At 43.3% G+C, this 24,207-nt stretch overlaps 1 protein-coding gene and 1 long non-coding RNA gene across 3 annotated transcripts in view; one reads left to right on the top strand and one right to left on the bottom strand.

The window, feature by feature from the left end:
- Window positions 1-4,195, top strand: part of LOC133618829 (transcription initiation factor TFIID subunit 4-like) — a 30,126-nt gene extending 25,931 nt beyond the window's left edge. For both annotated transcript variants that reach the window (XM_061979583.2, XM_061979576.2), the window contains 3 exons: window positions 1,249-1,305; window positions 1,399-1,518; window positions 1,581-4,195. In XM_061979583.2, coding sequence (XP_061835567.2) covers window positions 1,249-1,305; window positions 1,399-1,518; window positions 1,581-1,748 — 345 coding nt within the window. In that variant the 3' untranslated portion in view covers window positions 1,749-4,195. The remainder of the gene's footprint in view (window positions 1-1,248; window positions 1,306-1,398; window positions 1,519-1,580) is intronic.
- On the bottom strand, window positions 1,117-15,730 carry LOC140678822 (uncharacterized). Its single transcript, XR_012050471.1, has 3 exons — window positions 15,193-15,730; window positions 1,771-1,871; window positions 1,117-1,688 (listed from the first exon to the last, which is right to left on the bottom strand). It is a non-coding gene; the product is annotated as an uncharacterized lncRNA (long non-coding RNA).
- Window positions 15,731-24,207: the final 8,477 nt, after the last annotated feature.

Genomic DNA, 24,207 nt, shown 5'->3' with positions numbered 1-24,207 from the left:
CTACAATAAGTCCAGCGCCCCTGGAAGGTGAAACATTTTATTGTACTTGAAGTTTAGATGCAGTCTATACCACACGTAATAAAATGATTTAAAAAAACTTCCAGTAAACTATCAAATTTATTCTGATCACTTCAATTAAGACATCTGGAAACATCCATTGCGATGAGGATAAAATGGCCTTAATGCCACTCTGAATTAGCGATCAAAAATGAAAATGCACATCGTTGTTGACAGCTTTAGTGCGTGCACATGTTACATCACCATAGCGACACACGTAAGCATGACCTGGATTGATAAGGCCTTTTCAAATTTAAAGTGTTATCTTTTTCACGGATTTCAATGATGTTCATAAGTATTAGTAAAACCTAAAACTCCATTCTTTTCACTCAACCAAGAAAAAAAGACTTTCTGACAAAATCTTTTAGAAATGAGCCCGCCTTTATTCACAACTTTTGCCTAATTTAAAAGGGAACAGCACTTTTTTTTTTTTGAATTTTGCCTATCGTTCACAATTATTATGAAAGACATGACGATGGATGTTTTTGTTTTTTTTGCATTGTAAATATTAAATAATTGCGATCAAAAGTTAACTTACATTGGAGCATATGGGAGCTGTGCAATTATGCCTACAAAGCCCTTAAAAAACACCTCCATTGAGATTTTATATACAAGATGTAAGTATATATGTAATGTAGTCACAGGCACATTTATAAAAACATTTAATACTTATGTATTTTGATTATTTCAAGCATACATGGCGTATTAATTTAAAAAACGCATCATGTTTCTTTTTTTTCTTTTTCTTCATCACTGCAGACTTTATGAGGGCCAACAAACATAATAAAACATCACTTACTGTGCAAGGTCTGCTGTCATTAGGATGCCGACTTCTAGGATGTTCATACATTCCCATTTAGGTGATAAATGTCTCATAATCCTCATGAAGAATATGGGGTGGGGGTCGGGGGGACCATGCCGTTCTCGCTGGTTTTGGGTCCTAAATGGCTGTCAAAGTGTACCAACTTGTCAAAATACATACGCAACACTTCTGTCCAGGTGAGATACATGATTTATCCAATATGCACTGCTTCAAGCAAATTTTTATTTACGTTTATTTAATATTTACAATTAATTAAAAAATATTCATAGGTATACTCGAAAAAAAAAAAAAGAATAGGGCCTTAGACAAGCAAGTAAAATAAATGAGTGAGAAAACTAATGCAATCTGTGTTGTCAACTTTTCTGCAGTCTCGGTCACGACAAGAAGACCCAGAGCAGCTCAGGCTGAAACAGAAGGCCAAAGAGGTTTGTACAGTGGTTGTCATCTTGAGTGTGTAACATTCCTTCTGTGACATGACAATGAATTTGTTTCTACTTGCTTTCTTGTTTGTAATCCAGATGCAACAGCAGGAGCTGGCGCAAATAAGGCAGCGGGAAGCCAACCTAACAGCGCTGGCAGCAATCGGTCCCAGGAAAAAGCGGAAAATGGACTCACCTCTCAGGGCTTCTAGCGCAGAGGTAGTTTATGTGGGATCTAATTTCAAATTAGAAATTAAAAATTGATTTGTTTTATGCTCCAGGGCGTAGGGTTGGACTCCAGCCAACCCAGATGTTCCGGCAGTGATGGATCTCGACAGTTAACACGGCAGCGCATTACTAGGGTTAACCTTCGTGACCTTCTTTTCTGCCTGGAGAACAAAAGAAGCACTGGTCACTCGTGTCTGCTCTATAAAGGCTTCCTAAAATAACACTTTTAGCAAAATTACCAACCTCACTTAGTCAGCTTCGTGAAGTTGACGCCGGCGCCTTTTTTGCTGCATGTCTTTGATCCTTCGCTGCCGTGCGATGTCTGTCAGCGGGAAGAAACTTATCTGGAACATTGAAGAGACAGCACATTTTAAAAGCCTCCTCCAGCCCCGGCCTATTGTATTCTCAGAGATGGAGCAAATATCAGTGCAGCGCCCTGATTTCACATTGCCCTTCAGCTCACACGCTTTCCCACTCTTCAGTCGCGCTGCACAAAAATGGGAAAAAATATCTTTGCAGAACCGAGAACATGAGATGTCAGAGACCCTTTTAGTGTTACTTTAACTGCGTCTGTGTCAGAGCGGCAGAACTTTGTAAATTGCAAAAATGTAATGAAAGCTTTTAACTGCCATCATAATTGGATTATTTTAGTTTGAACTGTTTTACAGAGACATATTAATCCTGTTTGCTGAGCTGCCTCTAACCAAATGGAGTCATAGTCACTAGAAGGTCAGCAGCTTTTTTTTTTATTTTGCTGCCTAGAATATTAGATATTTTATTTACAACAAGTTTTAATTGCACTAATAATTTCAAATGCATATTAGTGAACTTGGCACTGTTTTAGAATGTCAATTTGAATATTGTGGTAGACATGAGTCTCAATGCATCCAGATAGTATTCACATCGCTTCCCCTTTTCCACTTTATCTACAGCATTATTCCAAAATGGAATACATTCATTTTTGTCCTCAAAATTCGACACACAATACCTTTTAATGACAAAGTGAAAAGGGGTTAAAAAAAAAAAAAGCTCATCAAACTTATTAAAAGATAAAAAGGTACGTAAGTATTCACAGCCTTTGCTCAATACTTTGTTGATGCACTTTTTGCAGCAATTACATTTTCAAGTATTTTTGAATGTAATACAACATGCTTGGCACACCTATCTTTGAGCAGTTTCGCTCATTCCTCTTTGCAGCACCTCTCAAGCTCCATCAGGTGTAATGGGAAGCGTTGGTTCTCATCCAGGATGTCTCTGTTAATCGCGGCATTCATCTTTCCCTCTATCCCATTTTCTGACACTAAAAAACATCCCCACAGCATGATGCTGCCACCACCATGCTTCACTGTAGGGATGGTATTGGCCTGGTGATGAGCGGTCCTTGGTTTTCTCCAAACATGATGCCTGGCATTACACCAAAGAGTTCAATCTTTGTCCCATCAGATCAGAAGAAGTTGTTTTATGGTCTGAAAATCTTTCAGGTGCATTTTGGAAAACTTTTTACTAAGAAATGGCTTCCATCTGGCCACTCTACCATACAGATCTGATTAGTGGTTTGCTGCAGAGGTGGTTGTCCTTCTGGAAGGTTCTCCTCTCTACAAAGAGGAATGCTGTAGCTCTGACAGAGTGACCATCGGGTTCTTGGTCACCTCCCTGACCAGACTAAAATGAATGCAGTAGTGTACAGAGACATCCTGGATGAAAACCATTGCTTCCCGTCCAACCTGATGGAGCTTGAGAGGTGCTGCAAAGAGGAATGGGCAATACTGCCTAAAGATAGGTGTGCCAAGCTTGTGGCATCGTGTTCATCAACAAAGTATTGAGCAAAGGTTGTGAATACATACGTACAAGGGATTTTGTATTTTTTGAATTTTTGATAAATGTACAAAATGTTTAAAAAAAACAAACCTTCACATTGTCTATGGGGTATTGTCTGTAGAATTATGTGGACACAATGAATGTATTCCAATTTTGAATAAGGCTGTAACATAACAAAATGTGTAATAAGTGAAGCGCTGTGAATTATGTCTGAATGCACTGTGTCAGCAAGTGTCTTGTTTATCTTTCTGAAGAAGATTGCTGAATATTTGCTGGACTGATGTTTTTAAAATCATCATCATGACATTTTCTTGTCAGTCTCAGTCAAGTAAGTGCAGACATGTCTGCTATAGAGAAGTGGAAGATGATTAGTTAACCCAACAAATATGTTATTGTTTGGTTCATTAAAATAATGGAGGGATATTTTTAGGGCAAAAGGGTTGCCAGTAAATACTTTTAGGGCACAATGCAAGTCCAAATTGGACAAAAGTTATTGTCTTAAAAATATATTTTCAAGCAGTTACTATTTGTTTGCATTTTATTGTTTTTAACATTAAAACATGCACTTTGACAGATATTTTATAAAATTTGCCAGTCAGATTGATAACTATACATATATTTATTGGTCTTCACTTTGAATGTAAACATGTTTTTGTACATTTTATTAATGTATAAACAAACATTTGCTACTTAAAATTAATATGTTGATACAGCAACTATTTTCTCATATCACAAAGGTCACATCTATAACGGTGTCTTACCATTGTGTGTAAATTTGTAAATATCTGCATTAAAACAAGTTTTGATTTTTATTTTTTTTACAATGGACTGAAATAAATCCGATAAATAAATCTGCAAATTCCTAACTCGATTGCCTTCTATTTGTGTTCACGGCAAATTTGTGTATCTAAACAAGAAAGATATGTCAATGAAAACATTAAATCTCAAGTAAATCTGTCGACCAGAGAAAAATGTATTTTGTGTTCCTCAAAACTGTTAACAGTCAAAACATAATCCTCCATAAACACTTGTAAATATACACACAATTATTAATTATCTGTGCAATATTATATTTTTGTTTTTTTTAGTTGAAGCTTTGTCAGCAACATTCAAGTGGGGAATGGTGAGAACTAGTGACTATAACCTAATAGAATAGGATAACTTAAAAGAGGCCATCATTTTTTCAAGTTTTCAATTGCAGTATCATTTTCATTTTGTCATACCTAAAAATGCACCACTTTCTTTTGACCTGTCACCTTAAGCTTATTGTTTCATCATGGTCTTAAACAAGGGCTTGGCCGACCACAGATAATATTAAGGATAACAAGTACAGTATCTCTCAAAAGTGACACCTTAGCAACCACTTTATCATTTACTCTCAAAGAACATTAACACAGACGTTAAGTTGATATAGTTTAGAGTAGTCAGTGTACAGCTTGTATAACTGTTCAGTATATATTGACAATTCTCTAATAACTAAACATCTAAATAATTGGCAACCCAAGTAGCACCAATATAATTGTGTGTTGTCTATGCTTGCAGTCACACACAGTGGTAGCGTCGTAGTCTAAGGCTGCACGATCACTGCTGGCATTGGGGAGCTGTGGTTCTTTGAGGGGTAACATGAATCCCAACATTGTACAGTACCAAACTGTCACTGTGATATTCTAAAGCAGACTATGATGATCCATTCCCAGTGGATAAATATCCCAGACACACCTCTAAGATGACAAGACCCTTACAGAGGAAACTGAAGTTAAAGGTGAGCATCCTCAAGCAAAATGTGGAGAGGCCAAAGGTGCCAAACAATCTCTGTGATGCCTCTCAATAATTGAGACATTTCCCAGTATCGAGTGGGGATGTGACCACTTTACTGCTTAGAAACTCAGATAAATCGGATCGAGCAGTTTAGGAAATAGATGGTTTTGGAAATTATAAACTGGGCCTAAGCTGCAGATCACTATTTTTCCACAGGAAGGCTCTGTTGCACCATCTTTCACATTTGAATCAGTGTAGTCTGGAAGTGGAAGCCTGGGACGTTTTAATGCATCCTTTCATCTCCAGCCCTTTTACATATAAACTACACTTCAAATGGAAATATCTTTAAATGATATTTCTTCCTGCCTATACGGGTTTGTGTAACTACAAAATTAGATGCTATGGAGTATATTTACATTCAAAACACACAGATGGACACCTCCTTTTTTTTACTCAGTCTAAAGCACTGACTCATATTGATTAAGATTTGTTGGATTTGAGGATCAGGAAGTTGTTTGTTCTGTTCTCGCTGCAGACAAAATTTCTTGCACGTGCAAACCGTTGTCTTCATCGTGTGGATTTTCATGCCTAAGCAAACTCCTAAGTCCCCTCCAATATGAGTTGTCAGGCTGTATTTGCCTATGCTACTCTGGGACAGCAAACTCAATTCTGCGGTCTTGTTTGAGTTTGCATAATGAGAGCCTGCTGGCTGCTTGCAGGATAACGCCTGTGAGTGACAGCCATAAAGATGAATGAATAAATTGTATATATTTAGATATATGATTCAAATGTAGTCTAGTCACTTTGTAATATGATGAATCGGGGCCGTTAAGTCCCTGTAAGCCTTGCAATGTCTTGCATTTTGTTACTTCGTCATTGCAGAAGTTTCATGCATTTTAAAAAGCAAATTAACGATTTGTTTGGGTTCACAAATAAATTGTAATCATCTATTTTCTACCCCGATGTGGCAATAAGATGAATTAGACCTGAGAATGTTTGTTAATAGTCAAATATTGACACGTCTGACTAATATGTTATCAGAACTTCAGTCCTGAACTATGACGCATGTATGTGTGTGTGTGTGTGTGTGTGTGTGTGTGTGTGTGTGTGTGTGTGTGTGTGTGTGTGTGTTCTTGTATTTCTGCCTGAGACATCAACTAGGAAAAGTACCTGCCATATGAGGACCGGTGAACAAGTTAGCACCGACATCATGGTCCCGATATGGAAAACCATTGCATCTAATAGAGAATGTCTCATTTGCACCCCTGGTGGTGAAATCTATCAAAATGAGGGTGGTCCCAAAAGGGAGGGAATTTTCAAATTGACTGTGTGTCGGTTTTAAAAGTGCTCCCCCTCTAGTCAACATATGAAATAACAAGTGTGTGTACAAATTTGAAATGCTACTCCTCTGGCCAACATATGTAATAACAAGTGTGTAAGAAATTAGGTACTTTTTTTTATTTATTTATTTATTAATTAATTTTTTAATATATTTTATTAATATTATTTTTTTAATTTTTCCCCTCCCTCAGGGGGGGGGGGCTCGGCGGGGCGGTTGCTGGTTGTTCCATCTCCATCGTTGGGGTCCCTGCAGGTGGGGTGGGTGGTTCCCGTGGCCCTGTGCCTGGGTGGTCCTGCGGCGGCCGATTTGGGTGGGGTGGCCGGGGGCTGGCCTCGCCGCGCTCTCCGGGGGTGGGGGGTGGGCTCGTGGGGGCCCGGTTGCCGGTGGGGCGGGGGCGGTCTTCCCGTCCGGTTGCGGGGAGTCTCTGGGTCCCTCGGGCGGGGCGTCTCGCCTTTCTGCCCGTGTGGGGTGTGGTCTCTCGCTGGCTTGGGGTCTGGCTGTCCCCTGCTTTTCTCGTGCCCTGTCGTCTGCCGGGTGCGTCTGTCTGCGGCCTGCTGCTGACCCTTGTGGGCGGTACGGTGGGCCGGGCTCTGGGGTTCCTGTCGCTGGCCGGCTTGGCTGCGTGGGGGCGGTGGTCCCTGGTTCCCTGGGCACCACGCCTACTGTTTGTGGGTTGGGCTCTCGGGGGTGATGGGGCCGTGCTCTGGCTCCCACGCACTCTGGGAGTCGAATGTATTGTACATACAAATTCACATATGCTCACATACGTACATAGGTACCTACGCTCCCACATACATACACAAATACAGTACATATTTACCTACCTAAAGTTCGTACATCCACACGCACATTCAATATACAAACATACACATACACATACTGTACACATACATTCACTGTACAAACACATATACACATTCTGTACATATACATTCATTGTACAAACACATGTATACACATTCTGTACATATACAAGTACATATGCATACTTACACTCATGCACATAATCACGTTTCATCAAACATATATTAACGTTGTTGCCCTAGGGTAAACTGGGTGTAACACATGGCACACTGACAAAGCTTAACCTATGTGACTATAACAATCTACAAGGTTAATGTAGGTTGCTTCTCTTTCTCCCCCTCCATTTTTTCTGCATTCTTTCGTATCTCAAGTTATAATTACGTATATGTATTGTTGCATTTAAACAACTGTATTGTTGATAATAAAGGTAAATTATTGGTATTGTTCATTATCAATAGCGCTATTTCTATTGGTATTTGTATTGATCCATTTGTAGTGTAATAATGCTCATTGTCATTTCTGTATTATTTTTTATTTTTCGCTAACTGCTTATTTGCTATTACTTTTACCATCATGTTTGTACATGTCGTATTTGCTGATGTTGCTCTGGGGGGGGGGGGGGGGGGGGGCGTGGTTAAGAGGGGAGGAGTCAAGTATTTCATATATATTGTAGCGTCCCAGAAGAGTTGGTGTTGCAAGGGATTGTGGGTATTGGTTCTGTTGTGTTTATGTTGTGTTGCGGTGCGGATGTTCTCCAGAAATGTGTTTGTCGTTCTTGTTTGGTGTGGATTCACAGTGTGGTGCATGTTTGTGAATGTTGATGTTGTTTTATAGGGCCACCCTCAGTGTGATAGGTGTGGCTGTTGACTAAGTATGCTTTGCGTTCACTTGTGTGTTTGTGTTTTTGAAATTGACGTGATCATTAAAAGTACAAATGATCGCACATTGCGTCAGCAATTCTTGACTTCTTCAAGCAAAGACGTTTGTCAAACCCATCCAACACTACATCGGTGTCAGAAGTGGGATGGCTTTCTCAAAGAAGCTTGAAGATCTTATCAAGTGCTGGGAGAATGCACTTCCGGATGAAGACCACCTGCCTTGTCACCAGGAAGAGGAAAGGATCAAGCACCGCCCTGGTGGATTGGAGGCTCAATTACCTCATCAACAAGTAAATGAGAGGAACCTGTGCCGCCCTAGTGGACGGGAGGCTCATCCATTTGGAGGAAGAATGGAAGCTCAAAATGATGGGATGAGATTGGAAGTTCAGCCAGATGGAAGAAGTGCGCCTCGTGTGGGAAGGAGTGCCTGGCGAAGAAGTACCTCTCCTGCGGTGATGGTGGACACGAATTCCCTGCGAGATGACTACAGGCCAAGCATCGCCACACCAAAGCTTCCTCACTATAGTGGAGAAGGCTCTATTGAATCCTTCCTTCTCCAGGTCCAGCTAGCAGCACGTTTGGATGGCTGGTCTGATGTGGCAACCGCAGGGCATGTGGCGCTGTCCCTGGAAGGCCCAACCCTACAGTGTTTGGTCGATTTACAAGAGGAGGAATTGGCTGATTGGGGGGCCATGCGTGAGGCTCTTCAACGACGTTACGGGCGACCAATCCATGCAGACGAAGGGAGAAAGTCTCGGAGCTTATGCTGCCGACCTTCGCCGTCTGGTGCGAAGGGGCCACCCAGCGTTTCCAGAAGTATTACAGGAAGAGCTCACCGTGCAAGCCTTTGTCCGTGGTCTACAGCCTGAACGACTTCGGGAACATCTCAGACTGTTTGCTAAACACTCTCTCTCTGCCGCATTGACTGAAGCCGAACGTGTGGAGCACGTTCTGTGTCCAGATGGCCGCCGTGATGTTCCGCGAGTCCGCCAGGCTGGATGGGACGGGACAGAACGAGAGGGAGCCGACCAAGTGACTGCAACGCCACGGCCACGCTCCTCCCGGAGAAGGCAGACCGAAGTGAACTGTTACCGCTGCGGTGTCCCTGGCCACATTGCAAGACACTGTCCAGCCCCTGCCCCCATTGATGTTGCCGCTGAGGCGTCGTCAAACTAGCGAGGGGTGTCAGTGTCGGGGAACTGACACCCGGGATGGTTTCCACTGTACCCGAATGTGATGCACAGCGCCTGGGCCGCCTGGGCAGGGCCCGGGGGCTATACCTGGAATGTGAGCTTGATGGAACAGTCTGCAGAGCCCTGGTTGACACGGGGTCCACTATCTCCATCATCCGGCCGGGTGTCCTTCCCCACTTGCAACACAGCTTGCCATCAGGCTGGACTAACACCAACGCCCGAATTACAACCGTCACAGGGAGCAAGGCTGCCATGCTGGGCAAAGGGACAGTGTGCATTAAGGTGGCGGGTCAAGAGAGACGACATCCATTCTGGCTGGCCAACATTCAAGACCCCTGTATTGTTGGGCTTGACCTGTTGGAGATGTGGAGAGCTGTGGTCGATGTGCCTAGGGCCATGCTTCATTTTGGTGAGAAAACAGTTTCCCTCCAGGGTACTGATGAGCCAGGCGCCTGCAGAGTGACAGCCCCCACAGAGCCATCCGCGGCTACGGCCTTCATGGTGGACCAGAAGAAGTCTCACCCTAACCCATCTACTAATAGGCCGCTTACTATAGAGACCCAGCAGGCTATTGCAGAACTGTTTGAGCGAAGCAGTCAAGGCCTGGATACCACCCAGCAGGAGCGACTGAAAAGCTTACTGAATGCCTTCCAAGACATTTTTGCAGCGAAAGATGAAGACTGCATGCACACCAGTCTCGTACTCCACGACATCGACACAGGAGACGCACGACCAATCCGGCTACACCCACGCCGTCTGCCCCTTGCCAAACGAGTGGCTGCCCAAGAGAAAATCGAGGAGATGCGCCAGGCGGGCGTCATCGAGCCCTCCAGCAGTCCATGGGCAGCACCCGCAGTTCTGGTCAAGAAGAAGGACGGCTCGTGGCGGTTCTGCGTCGACTACAGACGGCTCAACGATGTAACACGCAAGGACTCCTACCCGTTGCCGCGCATAGATGATACGCTGGACTACATCACTGGCTCCTCCTGGTTCAGCTCCCTGGATCTCCGCAGTGGCTATTGGCAGGTGGAGTTGGCCGCCGAAGCTCGACCAAAGACAGCGTTCACAATAGGTCAAGGACTCTGGCAGTTCAAGGTGATGCCGTTCGGGCTTTGCAACGCACCTGCCACGTTTGAGCGGTTGATGGAGAGAGTGCTGGCATCCATTCCCCGTGATCGCTGTGTGGTGTACCTGGATGACCTCCTGGTGCATGCTTCAGGATTTAAGGGGGCTCTACAGAACCTCCAGCATGTGTTCCAGGCCATTCGTCAGGCTGGGCTGCGATTGAATCCCAAAAAGTGCCATTTGCTTCGGCGTGAAGTTTCCTTCCTGGGGCATGTCGTCAGTGGGCAAGGTGTTGCCACTGATCCAGCCAAAGTTGCCACTGTCCGTAACTGGCCGGCGCCAAGGGATGTTAAAGAGTTGCGGAGTTTCTTGGCACTGGCATCCTATTACCGGAGATTTATCAAGGACTTTGCAACCATTGCTGGCCCCTTGCACCAGCTCACACACAAGGGACAGTTATTTGAATGGACTGACAGCTGCAATGAGGCCTTTGCACAGCTGCGAGAGGCCTTGGTCCGAGCCCCAGTGTTGGCCTACCCAGACCCCAGCCGACCTTTCGTGGTTGTTACAGATGCCAGTGATGTCGGCGTGGGGGTTGTGCTGTCACAGGAAGGGAATCACGGTGAGCAGGTTGTGGCCTTTTACAGTCGGGGGCTGAGCAAGCCAGAGCGGAACTACTGCGTCACCCTTCGGGAATTGTTGGCAATTGTCCTGGGCCTTCGTCATTTCCGTCCCTACCTTTATGGTCAACGGTTTGTGTTGCGGACGGATCATGCCTCCCTCACCTGGTTGCTGAACTTCAAGGAACCCGAGGGGCAGCTGGCCAGGTGGGTCGAGATCTTGCAGGAATATGACTTCACGATTTCTCATCGACCAGGCCGCCTGCACGGCAACGCTGATGCACTGTCCAGACGGCCCTGTGAGGAGGCGTGTCGTTTCTGCCAGCGGGCGGCAGAGCGGTGCATGCCAGACCCATCAGTAGCTGCAGTCAGGCAACATGACATCTCAGTCGACCTGGACAGCTTCACCCCCCAACAATTGATCGACCATCAAAGACAAGACCCAGTGCTTGAGAGAGCTCGCAGCTGGGTGGGGGCACAGCAGCGACCGGAATGGGCCACAGTGGTGCACTTGGACACTGAGACCAAAGCACTGTACTCCCAGTGGGACAGCCTCCTGTTGTCTCGCGACCTGCTATATCGTCGCTGGGAAGCCCCGACAGGACAACATGCTGCCCTCCAACTTGTGGTGCCCCGTGTGCTGCGGCCTCAGGTCCTCGAAGTGATGCATGGCTTCCCAGGGACTGGCCATTTTGGAGTGACCAAGACCTTGCTCCGACTGAGGCAGCGCTTTTACTGGCCAGGCTGTCGCCGTGACGTGGAGATGCACGTCCACCGCTGTGATGCCTGCACAGCAAAGAAAGGCCCCACACGCCGCTCCCATGCTCCCCTACAGCAGTTCCAGGTGGGGGCCCCCATGGAACGAGTGGGTGTGGACATTCTCGGCCCATTTCCGGTCACTGATAGCGGAAACTGTTACATCTTGGTGGCCATGGATTACTTCATGAAATGGCCAGAAGCATATGCAGTACCCGACCAGAGCGCTGCGACAACGGCAGAGAGATTGGTTTCGGAGATGTTCTGCCGATTTGGAGCTCCAGAGGAGTTGCACAGTGACCAGGGATGGAACTTCGAGTTCCAGGTATTCCAAGAGGTGTGCCGTCGCCTGGGTGTGAAAAAGACTCGCACCACGCCGCTGCATCCTCAGAGTGACGGGTTGGTGGAGCGTTTTAATAGAACCTTGGCCACACAACTTGCCATCCTCACCGATAAGTGGCAGAGAGACTGGGATTTACACCTCCCACTCATTCTTTGGGCCTACAGGACAGCGGTGCAGGAGTCCACACGCTGCACCCCTGCATCATTGATGTTTGGTCACGAACTGCGCACGCCTGTTGATTTGGTTTTTGGCCCAGCCCCAGAACCAGAAGTGAGAGGAGCACTGGGCCTGGACTACTACTACAACCTTGTGGAGCGGCTGCGGGAGGCTCACGATTTTGCCCGCACCAGCCTGACGGAGGCTGGGGTCCAACAGAAGCGGGCATATGACCTCCGCAGTCGAGGCCAGGACTTTGAACCAGGCGCGTATGTCTGGGTCTATAACCCGGTGAGAAAGAAAGGACTCTCCCCGAAGCTCACCAGCCACTGGGTGGGACCTTGGCCCCATACCAGCCATTGGACCAGAGCCGGGGGAACTTGGAGTCAAGCACCCTGCCGCAGGGGGAGATACCCCCAGGAAGCAACGAGGATGCTGAGGTAACCCCCACTTCCGACCTACCTGCAGACAGTGGTAGCAGCCAGCCGACATCAGAGGGGCGTCGACGACGCCGGTTGCCTCAGCACTTGCGGGACTTTGTGATGAACGCATGGGCTGTTGGGGACAACGAACCCAGCTAGGTGGGGGCTGTGTAGCGTCCCGGAAGAGTTGGTGTTGCAAGGGATTGTGGGTATTGGTTCTGTTGTGTTTATGTTGTGTTGCGGTGCGGATGTTCTCCAGAAATGTGTTTGTCGTTCTTGTTTGGTGTGGATTCACAGTGTGGTGCATGTTTGTGAATGTTGATGTTGTTTTATAGGGCCACCCTCAGTGTGATAGGTGTGGCTGTTGACTAAGTATGCCTTGCGTTCACTTGTGTGTGTGTGTTTTTGAAATTGACGTGATCATTAAAAGTACAAACACACATTGCGTCAGCAATTCTTGACTTCTTCAAGCAAAGACGTTTGTCAAACCCATCCAACGCTACAATATATATGTATATATATACATTAGAGATGCACGGATAGGCAATTATTTCATCCGCAACCGCATCAGAAAGTCGTCAACCATCTGCCATCCACCCGATGTAACATTTGATCAGAACCGCACCCGCCCGCCATCCGCCCGCACCCGCCCGCACCCGCCCGTTGTTATATATCTAATATAGACGATGCAAGGCATTAGTGAGGTTATAAAGCTTTTGCCTGTTAAAGAAAGGAGACTGATCCAATGCAGTACAGACATTCGCGTGCCACGCTGTCACGACCCAGACGCACACCAGTGCGCAATCATATGGGAGCCGCGCTGAGCGCACCTCCAAGCGCGTCTCGCTGCCGGCGACGGCCGGGTATGGGCCCAACGCTCCAGCGCCATCCATTTTCAGGGCCAGTTGATTCGGCAGGTGGGTTGTTACACACTCCTTAGCGGGTTCCGACGTCCATGGCCACCGTCCTGCTGTCTATATCAACCAGGGTGAGCCCCACCCCTTTCGTGAGCGCACTGCGTGCGGAGTGACCCCTGTTACGCGCCCCCGGCAACAGGGGTGGCGGGCAGGTAAGCTGCGCGGGCGGAGCGCGCGGAGTGACCCCTGTTACGAGCCCCCGGCCACGGGGGTGGCGGGCAGGTAAGCTGCTTACCTGCTGCGCGTGACGCCGGCCGCGGCTAAGGCGGACGAGGCGGGGTGTCGGTGCGGTGGGCGCGGTGGTGACCCTGGACGTGCGTCGGGCCCTTCTCGCGGATCGCCTCAGCTACGGCTCCCGGTGGGGCCCTCTCGGGGGAAGGGGCCTCGGTCTCGGACCCCGGCGAGGCGTCGGGGGCCTTCTCCGCTCCGTAAAAGTGTCCATCTCTTTTTTTTTTTCTTCTGTTGTGGCATATGCAGCAGGTGCCTGCTCGTTTTTCGTATGTGGGTAACAACATTTAACTATGTATATATATTTCCGAATTGGTTTAACTGCCACCCGCCTGAATCTATTTAAAATCTAATTTTTTTTTTATTTCAACCGCCCGACCCGACCCAACCCGACCCGCGGATAAAATCTACTTTTTTTAAATTTCATCCGCCCGATCCGCGGATAATCCGCGGACTCCGCGGTTGTGCCCGCAAACCGCGCATCTCTAATATACATATATAAGAAATACTAGACTTTCAGTGAATTCTAGCTATATACATACATTTATTTTATTGTATATATATATATATATATATATATATATATATATATATATATATATATACAGTATATATATAAATATAAATAGGAGAAATACTTGAATTTCAGTGTTCATTTATTTACACACACATAACACTCATCTGCTCATTGTTGAGTTAAGGGTTGAATTGCCCTTCCTTGTTCTATTCTATATATGTCATATATATTGGTGTCCCAATTCCCTAGGAATTGGGACACCACTTGCTACGTTACTGCATAGTTTACGTTCAGGCACGTGACCGACTACATAGTTACTAAACAAGATGGCGGAGTAGAGCACGTCAAAAACTGAAGCTCCCCTGTGCATGCTCTAAAAAACTCTAAGCTACTTGGATTTCTGCCATAATTTTTTCATTTACGAACAACGCTTTCCTTATTTGTTGCACACCCGTTACAAAAGTTTAATGAAAAGGGCAACAATGGAGTCGGGATCGTCCTCGTCTCAAACACCTGTCGTCACTGAGGCCTATCTTGAGACTTTACTCAGGAAATTTTTCAATGAGGCTGAGGATAGATCCCAAAAGCGATTCCAGCGATTGGAGGATCAACTTGGTACAATTCAAGATACTTTATCTAAGCACGCTGCCGATATAGAATCTGTACGCAATGAAGTGTCTTCTATTGAAACACGTGTCCAGAGCAATAAGGACGCTATGCTCAATTTCACCAGCATGCTCACGAAGATTGAGAAAAAAATGATAGATCTCGAGGACAGAAGCAGGAGGGATAACATTAGAATCATCAACATCAAAGAAGGCGAAGAAGGAAATAACGCGCTGTCTTACCTGGCCGCCAAAATCCCCAAGTGGTTCCCTGCCTTGGCTGTAAATCCTCCGGAGCTCATGCGGGCCCATCGCATCGGCCCCCCGCGACAATCTCCCCGTCCCAGGGCGATGATTGTTAAGTGTCTGAGGTACACGGATAGGGACCGCATCCTGAAGGAGGCTAGGAAAGTTCCTCTTCAGCTCTCCGGTAACTCCGTTCGCTTTGCCCCGGACTACAGTGACGCGACGGCCAAGCTGAGACGACCCTGCTACTCCACTATGTACAGCGCTCGGAAAGCTGGTTTTGAAGCCTTTCTCATTTATCCAGCAACTATCAAACTCTCCAAAGGCTCCCAACAACACTTTTTTGACAACCCAGCAGAGGCTGAAAAGTTCATCTCCGCAGCCTCGTAAACTCCACTGAACTTGGGGGTACTCACACAGAGACATGGACATACGACACTTGGTAAGACTATTTTTGTTAGATTTTTCTTCAATAAGACTTTTTCATCGCAGTGCTTATCTGAGCAGGAGACAGGCATGGATCTGTTTACTTCCTGGGTTGTTGACGCGTCATGTTGCCACGTGACTGTTTTTTTCTTTTTTCTGTTTTTCACTAAACCACAATATTATTTTGTACACAGAAGATACATAAGAGTTTTATTTTTATTTTGTTTCTATTTGATATCCGAACCTAACTATGCATATGGTGTGATGAATGGGAATTATTTAGGAAACTATTTTTGCATTTTAAAGTTGTTCCATATTAAATATGTGATACTTTCCACACCTCATGCATGTATGATATGCATGTGTATATATATGTATATATGTGTATGTGTATGTGTGTGCATATTTTTGTTAATATTACTTCTTTAGTTTTTTACTTTTGCAATTGGATATTTAGTAGCTCTTGGGGGGAGCTTTTTGTTTTGTTTTGTTTTTTTGTTTTCCATGTTTATTTTATTGCCTGCAGTGTACGAGTGTATGTTTGTGTGTGTGTGGATGAGAGATTGTTTATGTGTTTGCTTGAATGGTCCAGTTGTGTGCATGTTTGTGTTGTGTGTCTGTGGCCCACAGTCTTTGACCATATGCCCTCTTCTCTTGTTCATGTTTCATGAACAGAGGAATGATTTATCTGACCATGATCACACACCCTCTTCTTCCTTTCATGTTTCTGAAATAACACTATATGGATAGTTCTGATAGTGAATTCTCCTCTGAAATAGAGGAGAATGAAGATTTGATAAACTCCCACAATTTGGAATCGATCAGTTTCTCAGACCACATCAACTACAAATCACAAAGATTTATGAGCGAAATGGATCCAGATAGAAATGCTCCTCAAAACACCAACAATGATTGTTTATATTATACTGACGTCACATTTGATAAAACATTTATGCAAGATAAAAACATATCTCTAGTACATTTTAATAGCAGGAGTCTATACTCTCATTTTGATGATATCCAGGACTATTTGAATCAGTTCAAATCTCCATTTAATATTATAGGTATTTCAGAGACATGGATGAATGAGAATACAAGTAATGAGTTTGAATTAAATGGGTATGAAATGTTTTGCACCAACCGTAAAAATAAGAGAGGAGGAGGTGTGGCTCTGTATGTGGACAAAAATATCAGCTGTAGTATTGTAACTGATATGTGTTTAACTGTTGAGGAACTCTTCGAATGCGTCACTGTAGAATTATCATTTTCAAATAGGAAACACATTATTGTAAGCTGCATTTATAGAACACCAGGATCCGACTTAAAAATATTTAATGAATGGATGGAAAAATTATTTAAGAGAAACAAAAAATATATAGTATGTGGTGACTTTAATATCAACCTTTTGAATCCTAATAAACACAAACACACAGCAAAATTTATTGACACCATGTTCTCCATGGGCTTATTCCCACTGATCACACGACCCACTAGAATCACAACACACAGCACGACACTTATTGACAACATATTTTGTAACATTGTAGATCAGACTGTAACTGGAGGCTTGTTAGTGAGTGACGTCAGTGATCATTTACCCGTGTTCATGGTGTATAATATTAACTGCAAAACATCCAAACCTGTAAATAGTGAATATTATCGTAGAGACACAACAGAAAGATCATTAACAGCACTAAAGAATGATTTAGCAAAACACAACTGGGATTCTGTTTTTCAAACGTCAGATATAAATGCAGCTTATAATTTATTTCATGACATTTTTTTCTCACTTTATGATACACACTGCCCCATCAAAAAATGCACTATAACTAACTCCACAAAAACTCCATGGATAACTAAAGGGCTTGCGAACGCTTGCAAAAAGAAAAATTATTTATATAGGACTTTTTTTAGGCATCAAACCATAGAAACAGAACAAAAGTACAAAACATATAAAAATAAATTAACCAGCATATTAAGAGCAAGCAGAAAAGAATACACCACCAAACTATTAATCCAAAAGAAAAGTGATATAAAGGGAATTTGGAAGGTATTAAATACAATTATTGGGCATGGTTCAAACAGTCCTTGTTATCCAGAGTTTTTTGTTGAGAACGACCAAATCATAAGTGACAAGAAGATGATTGCTGACGGCTTCAATATGTTTTTTGTTAAAGTTGGGCCTGAGCTGGCAAACAAAATCCCAATTAATGATGTACAGCCTATGGAACTTATTGGAAAAAATCCTTACTCGATGTTCCTTACTCCGACTGTCGAAAAGGAAGTTTTAGAGATTATTCATAAAAGCAAGAACAAAACATCACGTGACATTTATGACCTCGACATGAGGACGGTCCGGAATGTAGCGGAAGAAATCATCAAACCATTCACATACATCTGCAATTTATCTTTTCAACTTGGACAATTTCCTTCACAAATGAAACTCTCAAAAGTCATCCCCATCTTCAAATCTGGAGACAAACACCACTTCACAAAATAATTTTGGAAAAATTATTTGATAATAGACTTCGTGGCTTCATTGAAAAACACACATTATTATCTGATTGTCAATATGGGTTCCGACAAAATAGGTCAACTTCATTAGCTCTAAGTGATCTAATAGAGAACATTACTAATGGTATCGAGAAAAACAAATTTGTTTTAGGAATTTTTATTGACCTGCAAAAGGCTTTCGATACCATTGATCACCAGATTTTGGTAAACAAACTGGAAAACTATGGCATAAGGGGAGTGGCAGGGAAATGGCTGAAGAGCTACTTGAATGAGAGACAGCAGATTGTTCAGATCGACCAACATCAATCTACACTCATGAACATAACCTGTGGAGTCCCCCAGGGGTCGATACTGGGACCCACACTATTTATAATGTATATCAATGAAATATGTAAAGTATCAACACTGCTGAAGTTCATCCTCTTTGCTGACGACACAACCATTACATGTGCAGGTGACGACGTTAAGCAACTTCTGGCCTCTGTAACTGAGGAGATGATCAAGTTAAAAACTTGGTTTAATACCAACAAATTGTCTCTCAATTTAAAGAAGACCAAAATCATGCTCTTTAGCAATCGCAAAAGTGAAATACCCATCAGGATTGTTATCGATGATACACCAATAGAATATGTTCAACAAAATTCATTCTTAGGAGTGGTAATAGATGAAAATATATCATGGAAGCCTCATATAAATTACCTGAGGACAAAAGTTGCTAAATGTGTTGGAATGATGAGGAGATCATGTCATTTATTGAACACCAATGCTCTGCTTTTATTGTATCATTCATTTATTATGTCATATCTAAACTATTGTGTTGAAGTCTGGGGAAATTGTTATAAATCCCATCTACAGCCTTTAGTCACTCTGCAGAAAAAGGCCATTAGGATTGTGTCCAATGTTCACTACTTACATCATTCAAATCCACTATTCATGGAGTTAAAGCAACTTAAACTGCACGATGTGATCAATTTTAAAACTGCTCAAATTATGTTTAGGGCATCCCAAAACTCTCTACCATCCAATATACAAAACCTATTCCAGGATAGAGATGCTCATCATAGTTACAGTCTAAGAGGAAACAACAAATTATATTTGCCTAAATTTAGAACAACTTTAAAATCAATGTGCATTTCAGTGCGTGGAGTCAGTCTGTGGAACAACTTAGGAGACGAGTTAAAAACCTGTTCTAACATGATTACATTTAAAAGACTGTTTAAAAAAGAAGTACTGAAGAAGTACGAGGAGGAAAGAGAGTGATGCCCTAAGCACAGAGCGATGGGAGAGAGGTGTATGGTCAGAGAGTGTTTGGGCCTGTGTGTGTGTGTATGTGTGTGTGTGTGTGTGTGTTTTGTCTCGTCTTGTCTTGTTTTATAGTAACAGTGGTACTATTGTATTGTTAGTGTACAGGAGCTTTTCTTGTTTTTGTTTGTATAGTATTGTTCTTGTATTATATTGTTTATGTTAAATGTGGAATGAGTGAGAGGGTTTGGGATATTATAAGCATTTGCTTCATCCAACCCCTTTTCAAGCCTTGCATAAATGTCCCTGCCAAAATGTTTAAAAAAAAAAAAGTGTGTGTTGTACTGTGCAGGTTTGAAATAAATAATTCAATCAATCAATTCTCTGTCAATATTTTTCTAACCATGCTGAACACCCTCTCTGATGATGCATTCTGCTTCATCACCTTGTTGTGTGCGCTGTTGTGCACTGCACTCTCTAAAAGCCCTAGATGTTATTGTCACATATGCATGTACAGTAGATGGCAGTATTGTCCTGTTTAAGAGTGTCACAACATTGCTGTTTACGGCAGACGAACTGCTTTACGGTAGACGAAAACGTGACTGCTGTTGTTGTGTGTTGTTGCCGCGCTGGGAGGACGTTAATGAAACTGCCTAACAATAAACCCACATAAGAAACCAAGAACTCGCCCTCGATCATTTTATAGTCATAACGTGATTGGGCAGGCACGCTGTTTATATTGTGGGAAAGCGGACGTGAAAACAGGCTGTCGACACGTCACTCAGGTCCGCCTGAATTTCGGGAGATTTTCGGGAGAAATTTTTGTCCCGGGAGGTTTTCGGGAGAGGCGCTGAATTTCGGGAGTCTCCCGAAAAATCCGGGAGGGTTGGCAAGTATCTTGCTGTACTCACTTATTTCATTGTTCCTCCCGAGTGAGTCATGCCACTTTCTTACATAGTTAGGTATGTACAGTCTTCCACTCGCCGCCGCCACCTGTCTCTTTTTTGCTGGATTCGGGGACACATGGCCTGGCGATCCACTATTAAGTCCTCACTCAAACCTCCCGGGAGTACTGACTTTTTGTGTTTTGGAGACTCTGGGACGTTTGGAATCCATCCCCTTGATGTAGGGAGTACTGTCATGACCTGTCACGCATGTCATACCTTGTTTTGTATTTCCATATACCTGGTGTTTTACTTCCTGTCTAGCGCTCTTATTCTAGTTTTGACTTCCTGTCTTGTGTGTGTTGCCTTGCAGTGACTTTACTGCCAATCAAGTGCTGTTTCCCTCACCAGCTCTTGATTGGCAAGCAGCGGACTTACCTGTCTCTGATTTGTGATCCTAAGAATTTGTATGCCAGCCTTACCTGCCTCTTGCTTGCTTCTTCTTTGTATGAGTTATATGTTTCCCTATGCGTTTGTGCACTTCCCTGCTGCACTACAGTATCTCTTCATTTTTTAATATGAAATATATTTTTACCTAGACGCCCGCTGCTGTCCTCTGTATCTTGGGGTCACAACTACCGCTACCAATGCACAATCGTGACAGCCAGTCTGTACCATACGTAAGCAGAATGAGTCTAACGCAAGCCAAGAATGTCAAAACCGCAAACTTTTATCCATAATAAAATACAGAGATCATTTCTTATATAAAAGCTATTTTTTTAAATCAAAATTCTGCTGTTTTAAATAATTTACTTGTTTATTGTAATTCCAAGACGTCAGATGGCAGTCGTGTATAGACTACTATGTGTTGCTTAGCTAATCTTTGCCATGAATGTGCCAGTCTAGTCTTACGTGGCGCCCCTGTAAGTATTGTGCTTATTACACACTTGTTGTTTGATTGTAACGTGCATCTTAGTAGTTTTCATTTCAAAATTTGCTGCGATGAGGTGGCGACTTGTCCAGGGTGTACCCCGCCTTCCGCCCAATTGTAGCTGAGATAGGCTCCAGCGCCCCCCACGACCCAAAAGGGAATGAGCGGTAGAAAATGGATGGATGGATTTCAAAATTGGGAGGTGTTGAAATTGCCATGTAAAATTGCTAATCAGTAGCATGTATATGGCAAAGTCAATGTAAATTAGCGTCAAACTGGCAAATTTAGAAAAGTGGAGCCTTACTTTATATTTCAGTGTTTTAAATTTTTTTTTTTATCAGGCATACTTTCTCTGTTAGCTTGGAAAATTGCAACATTACCAGGAGACAGCTTGGCTGTCCGATCTAAGTGTTTCTTGAGTGCTTGTTTCTTCACTTAATATTTGAATCATTGTTTACTCTGCAACCAAATGTGACATCAAGAGCAACAAAGGTATCCGAATATTGTACCGTTCTTGGCACTCAGCATCAAGGGTTGGAATTGGGGGTTAAATCACCAAAATGATTCCTGAGCGCGGCCACCGCTGCTGCTCACTGCTACCCTCACCTCCCAGGGGGTGAACATGGGAATGGGTCAAATGCAGAGGATAATTTCACCACACCTAGTGTGTGAATGTGACTATCTGTGGGACTTTAACTTTAATACAGTCGGTGCCTATAAAAGTATCGAATTCAGTACCTTATCAGTATCTTTAATTTTCATATTATCAAAAACACAACTTTTTGGTGTAGATTTTCAATTATTCTTTAAGTAATGTATTGTTGCTTTGGCCATACAGTAAAAAAAAGCTCTGTTTCCAATTGTCATTCTAAACTGTTCTACCAATCCTCATGGTTTAGCAACAGTTGGTACTCTATGCAAAAAGCAAATTTGGGGATTGACTTAATTGGGTTTTTATTTTTATACAGTACAGATATCATATCCATATATTTGTCTAAAAGGTCACCAACCCCTCCAACAACTTTTCAACGATGCATTCTTCATCACCATCATAATCTGATCAGGTCTTATTTACTGATGCCCCCTCACAGGAGATCAGTTATGATTTATTAACTCCATATTATGCAGCATTTCCAAGTGATCATTCAAAAGTAATTGTGTTGCAGGGTAAATGATCATATTACCTTCCGTGAAATGAATGTGTCTTGACATAATCACTAAAACATGTTGATGCTGTCTTCATCTTGACCAATTGTAGGATATCGATTTCACTATTCAGCTGAATCTGGAGACAAAAGGACAAGAGAGACGAGGCCCTCGGGGTCTGAAAAACATCCTCCGCCTGTATTCTCTGCGCATAATTGAACAAATTCTCAATGAACAGCTGTTACCTGTTACAATGACCTGCTTTAATTTTATCACCGTGGACAAGAGATCTGATAGCATCTGCATGCTACATCTGTCTGCCTTTGTGATTAGCTCACCGATTCCTGCACGCAGTATATCATGACAAACATAATTACTGTCTCCCATCTCTTCTTATGGAGCCTACAAATTGCAAGGCGTACACAACTCGCTAAGCCTAAATCAATTACACTTTGCTAGTGTGTCAACACACTTTTGCGTGACTCTTAGTGCGGTTCCACTTCTTGTCAGGATTAAGGGCACAGTTGCTTGCAGCATTCCCAAAGTTTCACCTGGCCCAGAAATTATGCCATACCAGCCCCTGAGTTCAGTTCAAAACTTGGGAGACAAACATTTTCGCATCAATTCAGTTGTGTAAACTTGTGATTCACACAACTGAGGCGTTCTTCAAGGCACCCCTTTAAGTCCTCTGCTATTTGGCATTTACAAATGTTTTAGTGATGTGATTTACGTAAATAAGGTGTTGCTGTAGCTTCATTACTTAAGATGCCGTCAGTAGTCATTTGTTTGACTTCTTGAGCAGTGTTTATCAAGGTTCCATCTTAGGTCCTCTCTTATTCATCCTTTGGACTATTCAGCTGGTGGCCAGTGAGTTTACTTTAAAAAAACTTGTGAGAGACTCACATTTTTGCAGCAGATTCTTAAAACAGTGCTGTCATAGAGATAAAATATGATTAGATTTTTTACAGTATGTCCTTAAAAACAGCAGAGCGCTTCTGTAACTGACAAAACAAATAGACCAAAATCAAATATCGACCGGACGCTGGGTCTCCGGGTTATACAAAATAGGACTGATAGCGAAGGTAAAAGTCTGGACCACTAGTCCTTGGCTTTCTGGAAATGTGGCCCCCAAAACAATTGAGCATCCCTGCCCTACAGGTTCCTTGACTTGGTTCAACCTGCTGCGTCAAAAGTACGCTGTACAAGTTACATAGTTAACTTCTACATGATGATCTGATTGATCTCAAAGAGATGTGTCAAACACCACATTTTTCCAATCACCTTGCAAGTTATTTTTGTTTAAAAGTGCCTCCTCCTTTCCTAGCAGTTGTATTTTACCATGAGGCATATATTTTGGGCTGTGATGTGCTTATGCTGAGGTGAGGCCTTTGCAGCTCAGATGACAAATTACAAATACAGTTTGGTACTAAAAATACTGGATATTATTTAAGATATTACTTATCTGGGTCTTTAAATATATTGTAAATTCATCAAAACCAGTGACGTGCGGTCACTAGAGGCAGGTGTATATATGTATATTTGATAATTTACAATGTTTACAATATGTACATATATAATTTGTACAATGTATGCACACACACATATATATCAGTGACGTGCAGTCACTAGAGGCAGGTGAGGCGGGGCCTCACCTGCCATCATGGAAAGAAAAAAAATGTAAAAAGAAAAAAAATTAATTAAATTGTTATATGTATTCAGTGATTATACTATAAAGTTATTTTCCATTTAACTTCACCAGTTTTAGAATATTTTTATTCAAAATCGCTGAATTTTCACATTTGCCGTTCAAATACTGAGAAGAGACGGTGCGGTGATCAGCAGCCAGTTGAGGCAGGTCACTCAGTTGTG

The sequence above is a fragment of the Nerophis lumbriciformis genome, linkage group LG01 (genome assembly GCF_033978685.3).
Source record: "Nerophis lumbriciformis linkage group LG01, RoL_Nlum_v2.1, whole genome shotgun sequence".
In the NCBI taxonomy this organism is placed as follows: domain Eukaryota; kingdom Metazoa; phylum Chordata; class Actinopteri; order Syngnathiformes; family Syngnathidae; genus Nerophis; species Nerophis lumbriciformis.
This window is presented reverse-complemented; position numbering and strand designations above follow the sequence as displayed.